Genomic DNA, 21,893 nt, shown 5'->3' with positions numbered 1-21,893 from the left:
AGACTTCTAGGGAAAAAAAATCAATGCACGTCTTCATTGGAGATACCTGTGATAATTCTCTCATCCAACACTGAATGCACATCTACAGCATATACCAGGCATTGGGCGCTAAGGTTCCAGGGAGGAGTATGACCCTGGAGGAGCTCTGGGTCTGCAGTTCAGTAGGATGTGTGACCCAGTAGAGTTGCGTGCAAGGTGCAGCCATTATGCAGATCTCTACGGGGCACCTGTTGTCCAAGCAACATGCTGGGTGCTGCGGATCAGCGTGAATGTGACAGAATCCACATCTCCCAGGGAACACAGATAACAAGTGATGCCGTGATGTGTGCTGTGAGTGATGACAGAGGTGCAGGGCTCTGTGGGGACACACAGTGGGGTGTGTGTTTGGGTGTGTGTTGGGGTGAGGGGAGTACACCTTAGTGCAGTGGTCAGTAAGGTCTCCTGGGGGTGCTGAAGTTTCAGTTGAGACCTAAGAGATGAATAGTAGTTGACCAGATCAGAGGATGAAGAAAGGTTGCTTCAGTCAGAGGGAGCAGCAAGTTTGAAGACAGAGGGAGCAAAAGAGCACAGAGCATCAAAGGAACCAAACAGAGAGAGCCTGGCTGGGGCTGGAGTGTCACTTAAGGGAAAGAGTGGCAAGAAGCAAAGCCTGGGAGAGGAGCAGTGGGTGTCTCAAGGGGGCGTCTTGTGTGCCATGTTTAGGACTGTGGGCTTTTCCCAGAGGAGCCATTGAAGGATTTTAAAGCAAGAGTGGCAAGCCAATTTTTGTTTGTTTGTTTGTTTGTTTTTTTGAGAGGGATAGATTGGGAGGGAAGAGGCATGGAATTTGGTGGATGGCTGTTGCAGTGACAGAGAGAGAGAGGGAGAAAGAGAGAGAGAAAACTTAGTAACTGCCCAGGAAACGAGGGGAGGCGCCTCAGAGGAGGTGCTGTATGAACTGAATCTGGAACAGTGAGTAAGGTTTCCTAGGTCGACAAGGTAGGGGAAAGGCATTCCAGGCAATGGGCCAAGCATTGTACGGCCTGAAGGATCGTGGGGTGTTTGTAGGTTTGTAGATGGTGAGCTCTTTGGTCTGACAAGCATAATGTGCAGGGGAGAGGGGCTAAGATGAGGCCCAGTGCCAGCATCTCTATGACCCTGGCTTCTGGTTCACAACTAAAGGGTGACTGCAGAGGCCAAAGATACTGTTTGGCCCCTGCTTCTCCCATCTGTCCAGACAAGGTGCCCCCGCAGAAGGCAGGCATAGAGGTAAGCCAGAGTCCCGTTGTAGAAGTGAGATAGACAGCGGGCTGCCTGTGTGCAGGTGAGATGTCTTTCGTGGGCGTGACTTACCCGGCATCTGCCACACTCCTCTGTGTTTCCTCTTAGGGCAGTCTCATTAATTGCATGCTTTCCACAAATCCATCTCTCCAACCCAGATTGCACTCCCACATTCCATTCTATGGCCCTAATTGCTTTCTGGCCATCTCTGTCTGGATGTCCCACTGGCTTCTCCAACTAAATTTGTCCCAAACTGACCTTATCAGTCAATAAATATTTGCAGAATTGAATTGAATTTTCCTGCCAAACTTCTCAAAAGAGTTATCTCCTCAAAATTATCATTATTTGTAGACAACATGATTGTATGCCTAAAACACCCAAGGGAATCAACTGAGAAATCTTTGGAATTAATAAGAGTTCAGAGACCCTGTTGGATGCCAGATGAATGTATAAAAATCAATAGGTTTTCTGTTGATCAGTAATAACCAGCTAGAAAAAAAATAATGGGAAAAAATGTCATTCACTAGAGCAAGAAAAAGGGCATAAAATGTCTAGGAATAACCTTAACAAGATGTGACTGAGACCTATATAAAGAAAAGTACAAACCTTTACTGAAAGATTAGCTGGTATTTATTGATTACTTATAGTGTGTCAGGTACTATACTGAGTATTTAGCAATTTAGCAGATATTATCACATTAATCTGTACAACCATCCTAGAAGTGGTTGTTAATTTTAAAGATCTTGAAATGAGAGTTTAAAGAGTTTACATAAATTGCCCATAAAGTATTAAGTGGCAAAACTGAAATTTGAACCGAAGCCTTTTTGTTTCCAAAACCCAAGCTTTTAACCTTTTCACGAAGCCACCTTCAGAATACGCCGTACATACCCAAATGGTAGGTTGGTAGGTGTCTTCTGGGTATTATAAAAAGATTAATTCATTTCACTCATCCATTCATTCCAAAAATATCTATGGAGTGACTACTATGGGCAAGTATTGAGCTAGGTGCTAGAGATAAAACTATGAATGAAATCTCAAGGAGTCTATGGCTGGAGAAGCCACATAAACATATCATTATGTCACCATTGGTGAAAGCAGTGATATTCACTGGTTCACTAAGTCATTCACTAAGGATGAGCAAACAAAGGAAGAAAACTTGCCATTATCTCGAGGGTTCCAAGAGGGCTCCCTGGAGGAGGCAATGAGTCTTAGTGTGCCTTGAGTCAGCTGGGTGAGGGAACTAGAGAGAGAGCATTCCAAGCACAGAGAGCTGGGGAGGCAATGAATATGCATGAATCATTCATTCAACCAACAACTCTTCTGGGAGCGTCTGCTGTGTGCCAGGTACAGGTCTGGGAGCTGGAGAGAGAGTAGAAACAAAATAGCTCCCCTGCTCTTATGGAGATGGCATTCTATCGGGGTAGGGGGGCACTGAAAATAAACAAGAAAATAGATGTCAGAGGATGCTCAGTGCTGTGGAAAAAATAAAGCATGAACCTGGAGGGCTGGCGTGAGAGGAGGGAGGCTTGGATTTCACTTAGGGTGGGCTGTGTTACTTGACTCAGGCTGAAGGAAGTGAGGGAGTGAGTCACACAGCTCTTGGGGAAGAGCTTTCTGGGCTGGAGGTCGAGCAAGTGCAGGGTCCCAAGGTGGGCATGGGATGGGCTTAGGTATCATGGCCCATCACAGGGATGAAGGGATGAGAGACAGGAGAGAAGGTCAGGGGCAGCGAGGTGTCCGTTCAGGTAGGGCTTCTGAGATGTGGGAAGGACTTCGGCTGCTGTGTTGAGTAGGATGAGAAGCCAGAGAGAAATCTTTCTAAATGTCAATGAAGGAAAAAAAAATATTACCAAGAAAAAGACAGGTAAAGGTGGCTGCCTGTAAAAACCAAACATTTCATTCTACATGAAAAATCTAAATGAAACAAAAAGCACACAACAGGTGAAAAACAACATTTTCAGCAAATATGACAAAAGAGTGAAATCCTGATTCTCTAAAGAGTTAGCACAAATTAATAAGAAAAATAGTAAGAACTCATGGAATATTTAAGAACATAAAATTTAGATACCTTTGTATGTCATCATAAAATTAAAAGGCCAAAATGACTACAAATGTATATGTAGCACATGTGATGCATAGAAGATATAAATATGTAACTCAGTGAGAAAAAATAAACACCACAGTGGAAAATGAGCCCAAAATTTCATCAGATAGTTCCTCAAGGGAGGAATTAAAATTATTGAGGACATCTTCTTTATCCATTCATCTGTCGATGGGCATTTAGGTTGCTTCCATGTCCTGGCTATTGTAAATAGTGCTGCAGTGAACATTGGGGTGCATGTGTCTTTTTGAATTATGGTTTTCTCCGGGTATATGCCCAGTAGTGGGATTGCTGGGTCGTATGGTAGTTCTATTTTTAGTTTTTTAAGGAACCTCCATACTGGGTTATAGCTTTCTCAACTCACTAACCAACATTTGATTCCCGGGAGACTTCCGAATGAGTCCGGGTTCCAGCCCCGTCTAACCATCTCCAACAGCACCTGCCACAGAGATCAGCCAGCCTCCTATGGACAGTACACCCCCCAGAAACCAAACTGGATGCAGTTACCGCTTAAGTGAACACTCGGTGTGGGACTCTGGCCATGGAAAAGCATTTTCCACCACACTGACCAGCATGCTGTCACCAGACCTTACTAAGAGGCCAGGTCTTACTTATAACAGAAAAAAATATCCAGAAACAATTTAAATGCTTGACAGTAGGAGAATGGTTGAGTAAATTCTAGTATAACCATATACTAGAATGTGGCGCGTCCATTTAAAATGCTGTTTATGAATTCAGTATCTTGGGGCGGGAGGGCTTGTGTTGTCATGTTTACTGAATTGTTGCAAAAGAAAACCGAGAAATGACCTGAACGGCCATCAGCAGGGGAGTGGTTGAATACATTGAGATACTTCCAGGCTGTGGAATTTTACACATTTATATAAAAAAATCAGTTAGATATGGCTCTACTGACCTGGAAGGTGTCCCCGATGTATTGTTAAATGAGAAAGCAGGTTGCAGAGAAATGAGTGCAACTACGATTTCATTTTTAAAAAAAAAATAATAAAAATTCTCCCGGAATGTGTCTTTGTTTGCATGAGAGATGGGAAGGTTGGAGAGGAGAGAGTTACCTGCTGGTTAACTTTGGTAGCTTTGGAGTGGGTAGAAGGGAGAGAGACTGGGGACCCGTTTGTCCTTATACATCTTTGTGTTGCATGTATGCATAGCCATGTATATATTACAAGTAACATTGCCTTTTACAACTTAAAACTGAAGAATAATTTACTGAAAAAAGAGCCCACAAAATTATATATATACTATTATCTCAACGATGTGAAATATGCATGGAAAAATCTAGAAAAAAAAGAAAATATTAACATCGGTTGCCTCTGAGAGGAAGGCGAGATTGTAGTGTTTCCTCTTTTTTAAATTCTTGCCTATATTTTCCAAATTTTCTGCCAGGAGGAAAATATATACATTATTGTTTAAAATATAATGGCCTCTACCTTCTCACCAGCCAATCTTGCCTTTACTTATTTACAATCTGGCCTCTGTCCACCGTGTCACCTGCCACCTGTCTTTGCTGAAGTTCGTGTATCCATTCTGCAAATACTTATTGAATTCTCGGCACTGGGGATGCAACAGGAACCAGGACAGAGCTCCCACTCTCAGCATCCTTACTTCCAGAGGGACCATTTAGACATCAAACCAAGTGACCTCATCCCAGACCCTCACCTTAGCCCCCCTGTGGTGCTCAATGCACTGAATCACCTTCTCCTGTATGGAACTACACTCTGGTTCTCCTCCCACCATTATGCCTGCCTTCCTGCCTCCTACTCCATCACCTCTCTTGTCCCTGTACACGGAAAGTGTTCCCAGGGTCTCTGTTTAGAGCCCCCCTGATTTCTTTCTCCACAGCACGAGACGCTGTTCATACCCAGGTTCTGAATCAGAAACTGCAGACCCACACAGCAGTTGGGATGCTGGGGGATGGTGGTGAATGTTGGTATCAGTGGTTGACCAGGACACGAATGAGGGTGGTCCTCAAGGCGTGACCCCTGTTGGGTCTATACTCCAGGATCATTCTGTGCAGCCCTGTAGCACAGTATTGCCACGTGGAAGTATTTGCTTATGTCTGGGTCTATGATCCAGGCCCCAAGCCCCATCCCAGGGTCTAACCTAGAGGAATGAATGAATGAATGAATGAGTGAATGACATGGTGCAATGACATCACCAGACAGATTTCAGAGACATGAGCTGAGTAGATCTGGTGCCAGTGCCGGTGAGGTGAAGTTCAGGAACATGAACCAGGGGGCTTCTTTAAAAGTTGTAGAGATAGGAGCTTTATTTCCTTATTACTGTAGTTGAATATTTTTTCTGGGTTCTGAGCCACTTATGTCTTCCTTTATGAACTAACTTATTCAAGACCCTGTCCAGCTTTTTAATCATAGTGCTTGTTGTTTTCCTGCTGGTTAGTAAGAGTTCTTTCTGTGTTAACTGTTTTATTGATACTTTTCTACCTAACCTTTTTGTGTGCCTTTTGATTTTGTTTCTATTTTTGACCTACACATACTTTCTGTATAAACTATCAATCTTGTAGTATCTTCCACAGGTTTTACATTCAGAAAATCACAGTCAGATAATTATTTGTGTATATATTCTTCTAATTATTTTTTGACTTTTTAAAGAACTTAGTTTAGTATATGGTGTGAATTGACAAGATAACTTAATTCTTTTCTCAAGCAGTTAATTAGTTGACCTTGCAAAATGTTTTTCTTTTCTCACTGATTTTTAATGCTTGTATGTATTTTAATTTTTACGCCTATTTAAAGCTGTTGCTGTAATACTGTGTCATTTTCTACCTGTCCAGCCTAGGGCCACCTCCACACTATTTTCAAAGCATCATTCGGTGATTCTGTTTAGTATCTTGTAGAATGAGAATACTACAGTTTCTACCTTTTCAAAAAATATCCATTGTCTGCCACTGTCTGTTTCTTCCAGTTAAACTTAGGCACCCTTTTACTAAATTTAAAACAGGCTATTGGGCTTTTGATCAGAATTGCATTAAGCTTATAAATTAACTTTTCAAAAGGTTAATATTCCAAATTAACCTTTCAGAAGTTAGTCTTCCACTCAAGATTATGTATGTCTCTCCAATCATTCAAATTTTTTATCCCTCTCTAAATGTCATTTTTATACAGTGACTGCCCATTTCTTATTAAGTTTATTTTCATTTATTATACGCATTTTGTACTTATCATAAGTAAGACCTTTTTTCTTTATATTTTTATCTGTCACTTGCATATGGAAATGTCATTGATTTTGTATACTTATTTTGTGTTTGGCTACTTTACTGAAATTTCTTATTAGTTCGAATAGCTTCCTAATTGATTCTCCTGGGTTTTCTGGGTATATTAATATATCATCTACAAACCATAATTTTGCTTGCTCCTTTCTCATTTCTTTTTCTTGCATCGCATGGATTAGCTCTTCCAATAAAGCGTGAAATCTCAGAGGTGATAGTAGCATTTCTATCTCACTCCTGATCTTAATCAGGCATTTCACCGTAAGTAGGATGTAGGTTATTGTTTTAAAATGGATGCTCTACCATGCCAAGGAAATATTCTTTCTCCTACTTCCAAATGCTTATTTTAATCAGGGTTACATGTCTAATTTTATTAAATGCCCATTTAGCATTTATTCATAAGACCTTAGCTTTTTTTTTCTTCTTTAAATGCGATACTTTGTGTTATCCCTCTTTTCTGTTAAAAGAGATTTTTCAATATTGAAGTCATTTTAGAGATTAACTGTCCTTTGTCAGTTAATCCCTAAAGTGGGCTTTAAAAAAATTAGTGTTGAGTCAATTTATCAGCATCATAGTTAAGGTGGATCTGAAGTGGACTGCTTACTTTTGAATCCCATCTCTGTGTAACGGGGTGACTTGGACGCCTTCCTTAATTTCTCTTTGCCTGAGCTCTTCATCTGTAAAATGGAGGTGATATGAATAGCATCCACCTTCTAGGGCTGTTGTGAGGATTAAACAAGTTAATATATGTAAAGTTCTCAGAGGAGTGTCTAGCCAAACACTCACTAAATACAAGCACTTTATTAAATTAATGAGAACTTACCATGTGTCTGGTACTGAGCTTGGGCTATGGATTTAAAGATGGGAAAACTCAAGTATGGTCTGTCTTCTCACAGAGTTTACAGCCTGGCAAGAAAACAGATACTTATGAATTAATCACATGGAAGCATGGACATTTGCTTCTATGATAAGTGCTACCAAGGAGAGGTGATGGTATCCTGAGAGCATATAATAGGGGGTTTGAACTAGTCAAGGAGAGACAGTTGACTAGACATCTGAAAGAAAAATATGCCAAGGAGGGAGGGAAGAGTATTCTAGGAAGAGAGAACAGCATTCCCAAAGGCCCTATGGCTGTGCAGTGAGAGTGTGGCCAGTACAAAGGACTGAGAAGGGCGGGGTGTTTTTTTCTGACAGATATACATCTGTGGCACATATCACCGTGTAAATTTAAGGCATACAGCATGATGGTTTGATTTATGTATATTGTGAAATGATTGCCACAATAGGCTCAGCTAACAACCATTATCTCATATAAAAACAATAAAAAGAAAAGAAGAAAGGAAAAAATGTTCTCTTTGTGATGCGAACTCTTAGGATCTACTCTCCGAACAACTTACCTGTATATCACACAGCAGTGTTAGCGATAGTCATCATGTTGCGCGTTACATCACTAGTACTGACTTATTTTACAAGTGGAAGTTTGTACCTTTTGACCACTTTCCTCCAATTCCCCTTCCCCACCCCCCGCCTCTGATAACCACAAGTCTGATCTGTTTTTCTATGAGTTTGTTTTTGGGGTTTTTTTTGTTTGTTCAGGTTCCACGTATAAGTGATATCATACAGTATTTATCTTTTTTTCTCTGACTTATTTCACTTAGCATAATGCCTTCGAGGTCCATTCGTGCTGTTGCAAATGGTAGGATTTCCTTGTTTTTTATGGCTGAATAATATTTGTGTGTGTGTGTGTGTGTGTGTGTGTGTGTATGTATCTCACAACTAATTTATCCATTCATCTATCGATGGACACTTAGGTTGTTTCCATGTCTTGTTTATTGTAAATAATGCTTCTGTGAACATGGAGGTGCAGATATCTTTTCGAGTTAGTGTTTTTGTTACATTTGGATATATTCCCAGAAGTGGAATTGCTGGATCATGTGATAGTTCTATTCTTAGTTTTTTGAGGATCCTCTGTACTGTTTTCAACAGTGGCTGCACCAATTTACAATCCCACCAACAGTGCACAAGAGTTCCATTTTCTCTGCATCCCTGCCAGCATTTGTTATCTCTTGTCTTTTTGATGATGGCCATTCTAACAGGTATGAGGTTATATCTCACTGTGGTTTTAATTTGCATTTCCTTAATGACTAGCGATGTTGAGCAGCTTTTCATGTACCTGTTGGCCTTTTATATATGTTCTTTGGAAAAATGTCTGTTCAAGTCCTTTAGAAGGGTGGGGTTTGGCTGGAAAGCTAGTGGACACAAGGGTAAGAGGTCACCAAGGGCCAAACCATGCAGAGACCCTCATAGGTCTACAAGCGATTTTTCCTCACTGAAGAGCAATGACGAGCTATGGGAGGTTTGATGTCGGTGGAGGAAAGGGGAGGTGACCTGATCAGATTGCTGTTTTGAAAAGACACCCCCAGCTGTAGTGTTGGCAAGGACCAGGGTAAACGCAGTTGACCAGTTAGGAGGTAGTTTTTATGGCAGTCTGGGGGAGAGATGCTCTGGGGTCGAGGGAAGTAGAGACAGAGACAGGATGATCGGTTGTCCATGGGGCTGTGAAGGAGAGGAAAGTGTCAGGAAAGGGTGGGTGGAGGACATCACGAGCCTGAACAGCCCAAAGGAGGTGTCAGGTCTGGAGCTCAGAGAGAGGTCTGGCCTGAACTGTGAAGTTGTGAGTCATCAGTGCACAAGTGGGGAGGTCCTCTAGACCAGACAGAGAGGAGGAGAGGCCCCAACACTGAGCCTGGAAAGGAGCCAGAGAAAGCCATGGGAGGAAAGATGGAGAGTGAGCGGTATGGGAGGAAGCCGGGGACCAGGCTGCTCAAAGCATCATTGCATCTGCAGGGCACCAGGTAAACGAGCAGGATCTCTGGCCCTTCCCAGGTGCTGTCCATCAGAATCTAAATGTCAGCCAGGTCCCCAGGCGCTGCTCATGTGCAGTGTAGTCTGAGATGCTCTGGCCTGGGAGGGGTGATTCCAGAAAGGAGGCAACAGTGTCAGAGGCAGCTGAGAGAGAGGTCTGTTAAAATGAGGACTGAACAATATCCACTGGACCCATCGGTGACCTTAGACCTGTTTGGGTGGATTGACAGGACCAGAAGGCAGAACTGACGGGCTGGGAGTAAGGAAGTAGAGACAGAAAGGACAGACAGATTGTGTTTTCTAAAACTTTGGCTGAGAAGGGGAAGAGAGAGACAAGGCTGGAGGGAGAAGAGAAGTGGAATGGGGAGTTGGTTTTTTACGGAGAGTCTTGAGCACATTTAAGATGGGAACGTTCCAGTGGAGAGGAACACTTGGAACATACATAAGAGAGAAACGTATATAAGGTTCTTGAAGATTAGGGAGGGATGGGATCCAAAGGGCACATGGAAGGGATATGTTTAGATTGCAGGAAGGCTAGTTGGTCTGCAGGAGGAAGGAAGACCGTGTGGGGCAGGCTAGACGGATTTGGCATTGGGAAGACAACGGAATCCCCACTGATGGCTTTTATTCTCTGTGGAGATGGGAAGAGGGGGCTGGGGCTGAGAAGAGGAGCCTGGAGGGTCAGGAGGCCGTGGAAAATGGAGAAAATTTGAAATCATCAGTCTGGCATTTAATGTTGTAAAGAGGAAGTTCCACCTGGTCTGCTGGCCTTTTAGTTCAAACTGTGAGCGTTGTTTCCTACCTCACAGGGTTGTTCTAAGGCTTGAGTACAACGATGCCCATTTTATCACCTGGACATTTCACGGCACAAGCAAGCTGGCACTCAGTGTGTCAGTCGCCCACCTTCCTTCCCTCTGCACCGAGCATGGGCTGGTCCAGAGGAAACACTTGGAAAAGGGGGTTCATGATCCTCTAACACACTGCTCCCATCTCTCTGGGAGATTCTCAGAGTTCTTCCGGCCGTACTGAACAGCTCCCTTTCTCTCTCCCAGGCCAGAACTGCACGTTCCAACTGCAGGGTCCCAATGGCACCGTTGAGAGCCCGGGGTTCCCGTATGGCTACCCCAATTACGCCAACTGCACGTGGACCATCACCGCGGAGGACCAGCACCGGATCCAGCTTGTGTTCCAGTCCTTTGCCCTGGAGGAGGACTTTGACGTCCTGTCGGTGTTTGATGGGCCGCCCCAGCCAGAGAACCTGCGAACCAGGTATCACGCCCTCCTCCCCGTGGCCGGCAGCTGGGCCTGAGCCAAGCTTGCTGAGAGGAAGAACCAGGCAGGGTGCTTTGTCGTCAACACAGACCTCTGTTTTTATGAGGCCTGCCCTGAACTCCTCTGCTTTCTTTGCCTTTCCCAATTCCTTTCTCCTGCTTAGAAGTTCCCAGTAAGCAGGAGTTTTTGTAGGACATTTGGGAAGACTAGATAGAAAACATACAGAGCAATTCAAGTCTTTCTATTACAACTGATTTCGCATGCATATGTGTGTATGTGTGCATATCTGTTGGTGTATATTCTTTGCATACACAGAAATATATCCCTTGGACCCAGCAGATATGAACTGAAGGCTAGTAGCAACTATGTCTTGCGTCCCCGACTTGAAAACCATCAATACTTTGTTGGATTTTGCCTTGCATTTTCATGGCTTTGGCTGTGGGTACAGAATTGAGAATTTAGGGAAGTTTCTACTTTTTAAACTGCAGCACACTTGATAGAAGAGGAAAGGATGGAGAGGACGAGATTGCTTTCCCGTGCTCCTGAGCTGCCTCCCCAGGGGAGAGTTCACATCAAGGAGGGAGACAGGGAGGAAGGCTCCCACCTCTGCAGGAAGAGCAGACTTTGGGGGGGGCAAAGATCGAGGCCCCAGGGTCATAGCTCTCCAGGTTTTGTTGACCTGGTGGCCTGCCGTGCCTCCATTGCAAGACTCGTCCTGGTCCTGCAAGATAGGCTTTGGGCTCCCAGGGAGACAAAGGGTTAATGGCTTACCAGCCAAGCCCTAGGGAACCCGGGGTCCCCAAGGCTTTGTTTAAGATGCTCTTGGAGCAGAGTCACAGACAACATTCCCAGGACTGAGACAGCCCTCTTCTTGCTTGCTCCCTGCCCTCTCAGGGCAGTGCAGAGGTGAGCTGCCATGTATGCAGCTGGGATGGGCATCTGGGGCTCCCCTGACTAAGTGGTTCCTCTTAGACAAGACCAGGCTTGTCCGTCTGCCCTTGACATTCCACAGGGATTGGCACACAGTAGGTGTTCAGTGAAACTTGGGTGGAGGGACTGGAGTGCTCTTCACTTATTCATTCCACAAATATTTCATGAGCACCTACTATGTTCCAGACACTGGCCTGCGTGCTGGGGACGCAGCAGTGAGCAAAACAAAGCTACTGTCTTCAAGGAGGTGACATGCTAATTGGGAAGGGGGCAGGCCTCGACTTGAATATGTGAGTTTAGAGTTCAAGGACATCGGGGCTAGCGATATAAAGTTGGGAGCCTGGGACTGGTTAGTGCTTAAAACCAGGAGACTGGACGAGGTCACCATCAGATGTCGAGCTCCGGTGACCCCATCGGTGGGGCACCGGCGCAGACCCTTGAGGGATGTTGAAAGACAGAAAGTCAGATCAGGCCAGTGGGGCAGTTAGTTGGGGTGCAGATGACTGGAGGCCTGTTCTGCGTCCTGAAGTTCTTCCAGCTCTCTTTTCTCTTCAGGCAGGGTCCACGCACATGTGGTCAAAGCTCTATCTTCTGACGTTTGGGTTCTCTGGCTCTGAGACTGAAGTGTGGAAGACCCCCAGAGGTGGGATGGCTCTGGCCGGGAAGGGTGGGGGTTCTGGGACCTAAGGAGGTGGTCCCGGCAGGGGGTCCCTGGATGTATTCCCAGCCAGGGCACAGCCCACTCTGGCCAACCAGCCGTGTCTGAGGAGAAGACTCCTGGGATTTGTACCTCCACAAGGTCATCCCTGCTCGGGCTCCTCATCCCTGTCATCTGCCTGATGTGCTCATTTTGGTTCATTTCAGAATTATATAGTTTTCCCATACAGCATTTCCGACTCCACGCTATCTGGGATCACGTCCGCTTTCTTGTATCTGCTCCCGCGCATTTGCATTTTCTATCTTTTTACTTATTTAGTCTTGCCAGAAGTGTGCCTACCTTATTGGTCTTTTAAAAGTCCCAACTCTAGGGCTATCAGTTTTATTCTTTTCCTGTTACCTGACTTGTTGACTTCTGCTTTTATATTTATTCATTCTTCCCTCCCACTTACCTTGGGCTGGCGTTGCTCTTTTGCAGTTTTCATGAATTGAATTAGTTTCATTACCTCTTGTTTGATATTAAAATCATTGAGGCATTTTTCCCTAAGTACAACTTTGACCATATGCCATAAATTTTGATGGATAGTTGTTATTTTTAGAATAAATAATTCTAACTGCAGGCTCTAACTGCAGTTTTGTTCCTTCCTTGACTCTAGGGTTTTTTCCCTCAAAATTTCCAAGTAATATTTTTTTATACTTAAGAAGTTATTATCTAGTTGTACTGCACTATGTTCAGATTATGATTTCTATTTTGGAGAATTTGTTGCCTTTTTTTCTCAGTATAAGATCATTTTTGGTAAACGTTCTGAGTATTTGAAAAGAACATGTACTCTGTGGTGGAAGGGTGAACAAATTCATGTTATTAGTATTGTTTAATTTTTCTAATTTCTTATTTATTGTCTAAGTGATTTTTGTCAAGGATAAGCAACTTACTGTTTTCACATTTTCACTATTATTTTTATCATTTTCTCCCTTTATTTCTAAGTTTTTACTTTATATACGTTGATGTTATTCTCTTCAGTATGTCAGTATTTGTAAACATCAGATCTTCAGAGTGAATTATAATTCTTCCAATATAAAAGTTATATTTATCCCCCTTTTTTTGCCTTAAATTCTACTTTGATACTAGTTTTACCACTTTTATTATCTTTTAGGTTTGCATTTATCACCCATCTTTGCTAATTCCTCTATTTTTAATATTTCTATGTCATTGTTCTATATGTATAGTTTAGAGTTTTGTTTTTAAATCTTTCATGAGAGTTTTTATTCTTTAACAGAAAGGTTTAATTCACTCACAATTTTTGGTGATAACTGATGTATTTGTCCTTGTATAATATTTAATACTTTGTTTTTAAGCTTCCTTACTATGATTTCCGTTTCTCCATCTTTAAGCACAAGTGTTCTTTGCCTCGTCTCTGATTTTTATTCCACTAGTGGTTAAAGTTACTTCTTGAGAACACATTTTAAGCTATATTTCTCTGTCAGCATCCTGTCTAGTGAGCCTTTTTCTTAGTCAGGTCTCACCAGCACTGCATTTCGTAGAAATTCCTTAGTGTTTGTAGCATGTAGGTGTCTGTCTCTTTTTCCTAGTTTCCCACATGGACATATATAGTCTCTCTTTGTATATACCTCAGACTATTTCCATGACAGCTTGGGAGGTCAGGCTGAAGGAGCGTTTAACATGTTGCCTTGGCTCTCCATCTTGAACTGGAAATCTCTCTTGAGATGTTTATTCTTTTCTGATTTGCTGTCATGAATAGAATTATTTTCCATTATATTTTATTTTTGGATGATTCACTGCTAATATGTAGAAATACAACTGATGTTTGTATGTTGATCTTGTATCCCGTGACCTGGCTGAGCTTCTGATTAATAGTTCTGATAGTTTTTAAAAAATATCTGTGAATAAAAACAGTTTTTGTTCTTTTTCAATCTTGATGCCATTTATTTATTTATGCTTAATTGCAGCGGATAGAATATTGACTATACTCAATATTCAATATAATATTGAATAGAAGTGGTGAGGGTGGACATCCTTACCTTGTTCTTGATCTTAAAATACTCCGTCTTTCACCATTAAGTGTGATGTTGGCTGTAGGTGTTTGGTAGATGTCCTTCTAATGAAGACGTTTAAGCAGAGGATTTTGGCATGATCTGGCTGCAGTGTGGAGAATGCGTGAAGGTAGGGGTCCAGACTGGTGACTGCCAGGCCAGGCAAGAGACGGAGGTAACCTGAGCTAGAATAATGAAGAGGGAAGATGGCGTGGGTTTGTATGATGTTATGGGGCAGTGTGGTACTTGGAATTAAGGGTGGGTTTACAGGGATTGTAGAGTGGGAGTATGAAAAAGGAAGGGGTGGAGGATGGCTCCACGTTGTCCGGCTTGGAGGCAGGAAACAAGCTAGGTCAGCCTGATGTGAATTGCAGTCTCCAGGAAAATGTGTTCTCGTGGCATCCCAGGGTATTTTGTGCACTGGTGTTTTTCTTCATTCATCTAGCAAAACAGGGAGGTCACCTCGTCTCACAGTGTTTTCCCGTGAGACAGGAGGGTACGGTGGTGACAGGCCAAGATTTATACCCAGCTGGCTTCTACATTTATTTGCGCCATGACCTGTGCAAGATTTGGCTTCTCTGAGACTCATCGATGAGATGGAGGTGACACTGACCCACCTCACAGGGCTGTGTGTATGAGCCACCTCCTAGGATCCTCTGTTGCTCCATAAACACTATTTGCATCTTTCCTGGCCTTTTGCTCTTAGGAACTCAGACCGCTCTGGAGCGCTTTCGTGCCTGTCTTGACGCTTCCTCTGTGGCCTGCCCATCAGACTTTTTAGACCTGGGAGCTGCAGATGTGGAGGACGGACATCCGAGAAGAGACTGGGCTCAGGGGAAGTCATTCGTTGCGGGTGGCACTGCTCATCCCACGGTAGCCCAGCAGTGGGGCCGGACTGACAAGAAGCCTGCAGTGGGGTTCTCTCTGCATCACTTGGGGCTTTCGTCTCAGACTTGACAGGCGTAAGTTTTGTAATTCTGCTCTTTGAGCATTTTAATGCATTTCTCTTTTCTTCCTTTACCTTCAGTCCTTTTCAGTTTATTTATGGATACATTCCAGCAAAAGGCTGGAGTCACCTCCCCACCCCGATCCTCAGCCCTCTTTAAACTCATCTTTCTCCAGCTGCTAGCTCATGGGTGGTGGTGTGAGCAACAAGCTTCCCTCCTGGTTAGATTCTAAGCTCCTTGAGGCCGGGAGTCAAGCCTTCTACCACGTGTGGCTGTGGCTGAGCCATGCAGTGAAATATACATCTCGCACCTGCAGGGCATGAGTTCCAGCTCCTCGCTAGCTGCTTGGCGTAGACAGGTCACTTTGACTCTTAGTATCTTCATCCATGAAGTGGATGTATCAGTATCTACCCCATAGGTTGGTTGGTAAGGATGACAGTAAATAGTGTGTGTAAACTGCTTTGAACTGTAATGAGATATAAACGGAAGAAATACTTGTATGTTGGTAGAAGAAAAATTAGAAAACACAATTAAGCAAAAAGAGACACACACACATGCACACACAAACTCAATACATTTATATGACATGAGGTGGAGCAGTGGTTTTTCAACTGAAGGTGGTTTTGACCCCACGGGGACGTTTGGCAATGTCTGGAGACATTTTTGGTCGTCACAACTGGAGAGGGGCCCTGGCATCTAGTGGATCAAGGCCAGGGGTGCTGCGAAGTGTCCTACCATGCACAAGACAGCTGCAACAAATGCCAATGGTGCTGAGGTTGAGAAATCCCGAGGTAGGTGATTGAGGGGGAGTTAAGGCCTTCAGCATCAGACATACCTGTGTGCTAATCCTACTTCTGTGTCAGTGACCTTGGACAAGTGAGTCAACCCATCTGAGCTTCAGTTTCCTCCTCTGCAAAATGGGGAGCTCTCAGTGACGCTGTGTACTGACAGCTGCACCTGGCATCGTTAAAGAAGAGGTGCCAGTAGGCACACTGCACACGGCTTGTTCTATATGCAGATGCCATTCATCTCCCAGCAACTCCCTTTCTCCACCAGGAGTTCACAGACACCTTCTTGAGAGCACCTCACATTTCATCTAGAGCTATTCATAAGCAGCAACATCCCAGGGTGCCAGAAGGCAGCGTCTGGCTGCTTGAAATTAAATTTACAATAGAAGCTGATCAGATTCTTCTCATAATGGATCAGGGTGGGAAATGGGAGTAGGAGCTGGTCCTGAAGGCTGGGGAGCCTGTAGGAGTTTGGAAATTAGCAAGAAAAGAACAAAGAGCCTCCCAGATAATGCAGTGTCAGCCCTGCCTGGATGAATTACTGAAACAATCCCCACATCTCTGCTTTTGCACAATTAGGTGGCCTTTCCGTGCTGGCAAACATCCTATTGCATTGCAGTTTAATGTGGGATGAAGTTTTCTAATGGAACAGGAGCAAACATAATCTATGGCGATGCTGCTAATAAACGACGTCACTGTGTATTGGAGGGTTTATAGGGCACTGGTGATAACTGCACCAGTTAAGCACAGCTAAGCATCCCTTAATTGAGACATTTGGGCTCAAGTTATGGGAAACACTGCAACTGGTTCCCTCCATTGCTGGCAATACACATTCATCAGCCTAAGGTGGAATGCAGTTTTAGTCATTTGGGGCTGGTTGCAGATTTCACTCAACTGGCATTAGACACCTGTTTGGAAGTTGTAAAAAACCTACAAATTTGTCAGATTTACTGTCTTCTTATGACTGTGTATTGCAGCAGGGTCCCCTAAAGGACCTGCTTGTTGGATTCCTTAAAAAGTGTGCCTTACACCTCAATAGGATTGTCCTTGGATGTCCTTGGAGGATCCTTTCCCCAGAGTGCCTTGAGAATGTGCTCTTGTGGTCAGGAGGTGGCTGGAAGGACCCATGGGGATGAGGGAGCATTCCTGTTTAGGATTGAAACAGAGGGAGGATACTAGAAAGGAAAAAGAAGTGATGGCACCAAGCACCTCTTGTGGGCCAGCCACCGTGCTAGACATATTCATTCATTCATTCACTCATTGTCATGTATTCAACCTTTATTGAATGCCTAGTGTTGGGGATACAACAGTTAACAAGACAGCCTCTGCTTTCAAGGAACTTACAGTCTTTTTAGGGAAACATAAATAAGCAGGTGAAGGTAGTCCAGGAGGCATGACTGAAGAACCTGACCTAGTCTTGGGGAGATATTTGTAGATGTTGCTCTGTGGGCCTGGGATGCTGTCCTTCCATCTGCCCCTTTGCTTAGTTACTGCTCCCTCATTTTTTATATGTCAACTCACTTGCACTTTCTCACCCGGGGAATCCTCTGAGACACCCCTACTTCTCAACCTGGTCACACCCTCCTGTGATACCCCTGAGATTACTGTGCATCTGTCCTTCGTGGCTTTACGTGTGCGTGTGTGTGATTCTTGGATTTCTGCCCATCTCCCTCACAAGACTGTAGGCTCCTTGACTGTTTTATTCTCCACTGCATCTCCAGGGCCTGGCCCATAGGAGGCGCTCAACAAAATATTTATGGAATGAATGAATGAATGCTCTCTGGAGGAAGGGATCCCTGATAGGGCATGGAAAGAGGGGCTGGGAGAGTGTTTCAAGCCAAGAGAATAGTGTGTGCGCAGGTCAGGGCAAAAGCGAGAGAAAGGCGAGGTGCAGGGGGCTCACTGGGGGTGGAGTGCTGTGGGGAGATGGGGGCATCCGGGCCGGATCACCAGGGGCCCTCTGTGCCATGCTGGGGAGCTCGCACGTATCTTAAGGGAAGTGGGGACACACCAAAAGGTCCTAAACAGGCATTAACACGTGTTATGTAATAATTCAACAACAGCCCCATGAGATGGGTAGTATTAATTTTCTTTGCAGAGGTTGAGTAAGCGGCTGAGGTCTCTTAGATACTAAGTGACTAGTGGAGGAGAAGACCATGGGTCTCCTAGAACCAGAAACCAGGCTTCCTTCTCCACTCCAAAATGCCTTCTGACTGCTTGGGACTCATTTGCATTCACTCCGTTTCCCTTTTAAAAAATTCATGCCATTTTCCTTTTCAAGCTGTTTCTTTAAAATGGTAAAAGTAATGGGAACTCAGTATTTTTTTAAAAAGTCAAGCAGTGCAGCAATGTATAGAGTGAAAAAACACAAGTGCCTCCTTCCCAGGCCCTTGTTCCAATTCTGCTCCCTGGAGATAACCACTGTTAACAGTTCGGTGTGTGTCCAATTTCTTTTTAAATAAAGATTCATTAAACTGCCCATGAGGCTTATTGGGACATCCATCAGCCCTTTAAAAATTGTTCTGATGAATTAAGTGTAAACTAATTAGAAACATGGATTCAATTACCCTCGAAACACACAAGGGTTTAATAATTAATAGGAAGAGGGCTTGAGGACAAAGGCATTATGGATTTTATTAAACCGCTAACATCTGAAAAGTAAATAAGTTTGATTCATCCTAAATGCAGGCAGATTTGCCATCTGGAGGCAAACCTGTTGGTAGGAGCTTCGTATGTAATCGGGAAATTTATCTCTGATTAATAAGGAGTCAGCTGACGTGTGCAGAGGCCAAGGCCTGCGGATGTAGCCGGACGGGGCTGCAGGGTCAGGGCAGCAGCCTGTCTTTCTGGGTTGCCGTAGTCGGCTTTGTTCATGACCTTTCCCCAGGCAAGCTTTGGGAGACCTGCAGAGATCCCCAGTGAGATCACTGACCCCTACTGTGGGCCCAGAGCATCTGGGGACAATACTGGGCCCAGAAACTCTGTAGGACATTTGGGGGAACCATTCTGTTTATCCTCTGAACGATGAGTTCTGATGACTTAAATGGACATAGAGGAGGGTCAGGGGGTTGGAATAAATATTTACCTGTTGTGTGCCAAGAGCTTGATGTCCCACATCTCATTCAGTCTTCACAGTTTTCCCAGACATAAGAATTATCACCTCCATCTTTATCGCGAGAAAATACTGAGTCTCCAAGAGGCTGCGTGCCTTGGGCGAGCTGTATTCAAACGCCCATTTTCACAAAGGTCGGCCCAACCACACCAGGTCTGAAGGGGGCTGCAGAAGGGAGGGAGCAGGGTCTGCCCAGCTTGGGGCTCGGGAAGCCAACTGCAGTGACCCACGGGCGACCATGTGCTCCATCATCTAATGCCAAAGGGTGGGTTTGGGCAGACGTGGTGGGGCAGGGGTTGGCAGCCGGTGATATACAAAGCCAGGTGGGCAGCAATGTCGGGGTCCTGAGCAATCTCTCCCTTCACAGTGGGGCCCTGTGGTTCAAGGTCAAAGTGAATTTTTGTGACAAAGCCTCACGTTGCTCATTCTCCAAGTCTGCCATTTAATAGCGGCCAAAATGTAAGGCCCCACGGAGCCTGAGTCTTGCGCCAAAAGGCTGTGTTGCCTACATCCCTCCCCATGATCGGTCCTGCCCACCGTGTCACCAGGTGTTGTCAAAGATGCGACATTACCCCAGAATGGAGTTGGCTTCCCCTTGACTCTCATCTGCCCCTTTCTTGCAAGTGATGGCCGACAGGTGTGTTGCTGAGATAGGAGTGTATCCCTTTCTTTATCCTCAACTCATTCCCTGAACCTTTGGGGCAGCAGAAATCAAGGTGCAAGGGACCCTGGTAACCCAGAGATGTTGTCCTCAGGGTAGAGGCAGGTTTGGAACCTGTAATTTTAGCATTTATTCCATTTGTCAGCAGAAATGGTACCCGAATAAACACCCCCCAACTCTGAGCTCCTCGTTCCCTTAGAGTTTACGTAAATATAAAAGAAAACCAACCCTCAGCTTTTAAGTGAACAGAGAGCCAAGTTACTGCTTCCTTGGGTGGGTCTGAGCTGCCACCAGATGTGGTGCCAGGAAACAGGACTGGGGCAAGGAGACCTGGGTTCTGGCCCAGGTGTGGCCACTGGTGTACTTGTGACTGTCACCAAATCCCGTCCCTTCTCAGGGCCAGCTGAATTTTCCTGATTTATAAACTGAGGACTTACATCTAGGAGAACTCCAAAGCTTCTTCCAGCTCTGAAATTGTGTGATTAAGTGTTGCTGGAGGTGTATGTAGAAGGGCTATAAAATACTCTTGATCTTCTTGGACTATTTCTGCCATATTCAGGAACTGCTCTTGGCTTTTTCAACAATTTCCCCATTTGTCTTTGGCATAAGGGTTTATTTCCCAGTGGCCTGTTAAGCAGTGTGTCAGAGAAGGCTAACTGTCCACCATCATTCTTGCTTCTCTTCCGCAGGGCAGCGTTGTCTGTGGGAAGCAGCTGCCCAGCCTGGGTCAATATTTCTCAGCCTCCTTTGCATCGAGGTGGAGCTGTGTGACTTAGTGGTCAGTATAAAGTGAATGAAGTAGTGTGCCCCCCTCCCAGGCATGGCCCAGAAAAGCTCCCTTGCAACCTGCGCCATCTCTTTCCCTGGAAACAGGAGATATAAGAAGCCTGGATGCCTGGTTGGCCATGTGAAGTAGAAGCCATCCCCTTCCCCGACCGCTGCAGATTGACTGGATTTTACATAAGTGAGACACGAACTTGTATACACACTTGGACCTCTGAGAGTCCAGGGTTTGTCTATCACTGTAGCTAGTGCTTCCTTGGTTATTGCAAACTCTGAGTCTTGGCGTTTAGGACCTAGATGTAGGTGAGGATTCTAGATAGCAGAGTCCATTAGCTTTCCAGGCTTGACGCTTGTTTTTATTTGCTTTTGGGGAAGTGAAGCTCCTGGACAGTCTGGCCCTGGTGCCTAAAAATTAGGCCATTGACCCATAAAGTACAATATTTTTTAAAGCAACGTTTTTTGCGTGTGTGTGTGCTCCTGACTTCTGGTGGATTCTTCTTGGCAACAAAACGTGGTTCTGGTTATAATCCTTCTCTGTCTCACATCTCCTGCTGCCCCGGCTGAGCACACATGTGGGGTGGTGGTTAAGAGAGGGGCTTTGGAGCCAGCCTGCCTCTGCTTCTTACTTGCTGTGTGATGCTGAGGGAGTCAGTTGTCTCTGAGTCTCAGTTTCTATGTCAACAAAGTTGGAATTAGAGTAGTACCTACCCTGTAGGGAAGTTGTGAAGATTCAACTACCCTACAAGGCATAAAGTGTGTAGAAGATGTTGGACACACAGTAAGCACAAGGTAAATGTTAGTCATCTTGTCATTGCTTCCTCTCCAAAGCTCATCCCTTCCAAATCCCTCCACTGCCACCACTGTGGTCCAGGCTACCATCATCTTTTGCCTTGATTATCACAGCAGCCTCCTTAGTTTCCCTGCTCTTGCCTTTGTCACCTTCAGTCTGTCCTTCATACCAGAGCTAGGGGGATCTTCTCTTTTTTCATTTTTTAAAGAAAAATCTTTTAAAATAAATAGAACTAGTTTGAGATTTATAGACAAGTTGTGAAGATGGGACAGAGAATTCCTATATAATACTCCTCACCGAGATTCCCCTATTCTTATCATCTTACATTTGTATGGTACTTTTGTCACAATTAATGAACGAATATTGATTTATTATTATTAACTAAAGTCCATATTTTATTCAGATTTCCTCATTAGTTAGTTTTTACCTAA

At 44.4% G+C, this 21,893-nt stretch overlaps 1 protein-coding gene across 2 annotated transcripts in view; it reads left to right on the top strand.

Annotated features, from left to right (window-relative positions):
- Positions 1-21,893, top strand: part of CSMD2 (CUB and Sushi multiple domains 2) — a 645,193-nt gene that overhangs the window by 51,106 nt on the left and 572,194 nt on the right. For both annotated transcript variants that reach the window (XM_068537861.1, XM_068537860.1), the window contains exon 2: positions 10,523-10,739. In XM_068537861.1, coding sequence (XP_068393962.1) covers positions 10,523-10,739 — 217 coding nt within the window. The remainder of the gene's footprint in view (positions 1-10,522; positions 10,740-21,893) is intronic.

Source organism: Eschrichtius robustus, chromosome 3 (assembly GCF_028021215.1).
Source record: "Eschrichtius robustus isolate mEscRob2 chromosome 3, mEscRob2.pri, whole genome shotgun sequence".
Classification (NCBI taxonomy): domain Eukaryota; kingdom Metazoa; phylum Chordata; class Mammalia; order Artiodactyla; family Eschrichtiidae; genus Eschrichtius; species Eschrichtius robustus.
Note: the sequence above shows the minus strand (reverse complement) of the source record. Positions and strands in the feature narration are given on the sequence as shown.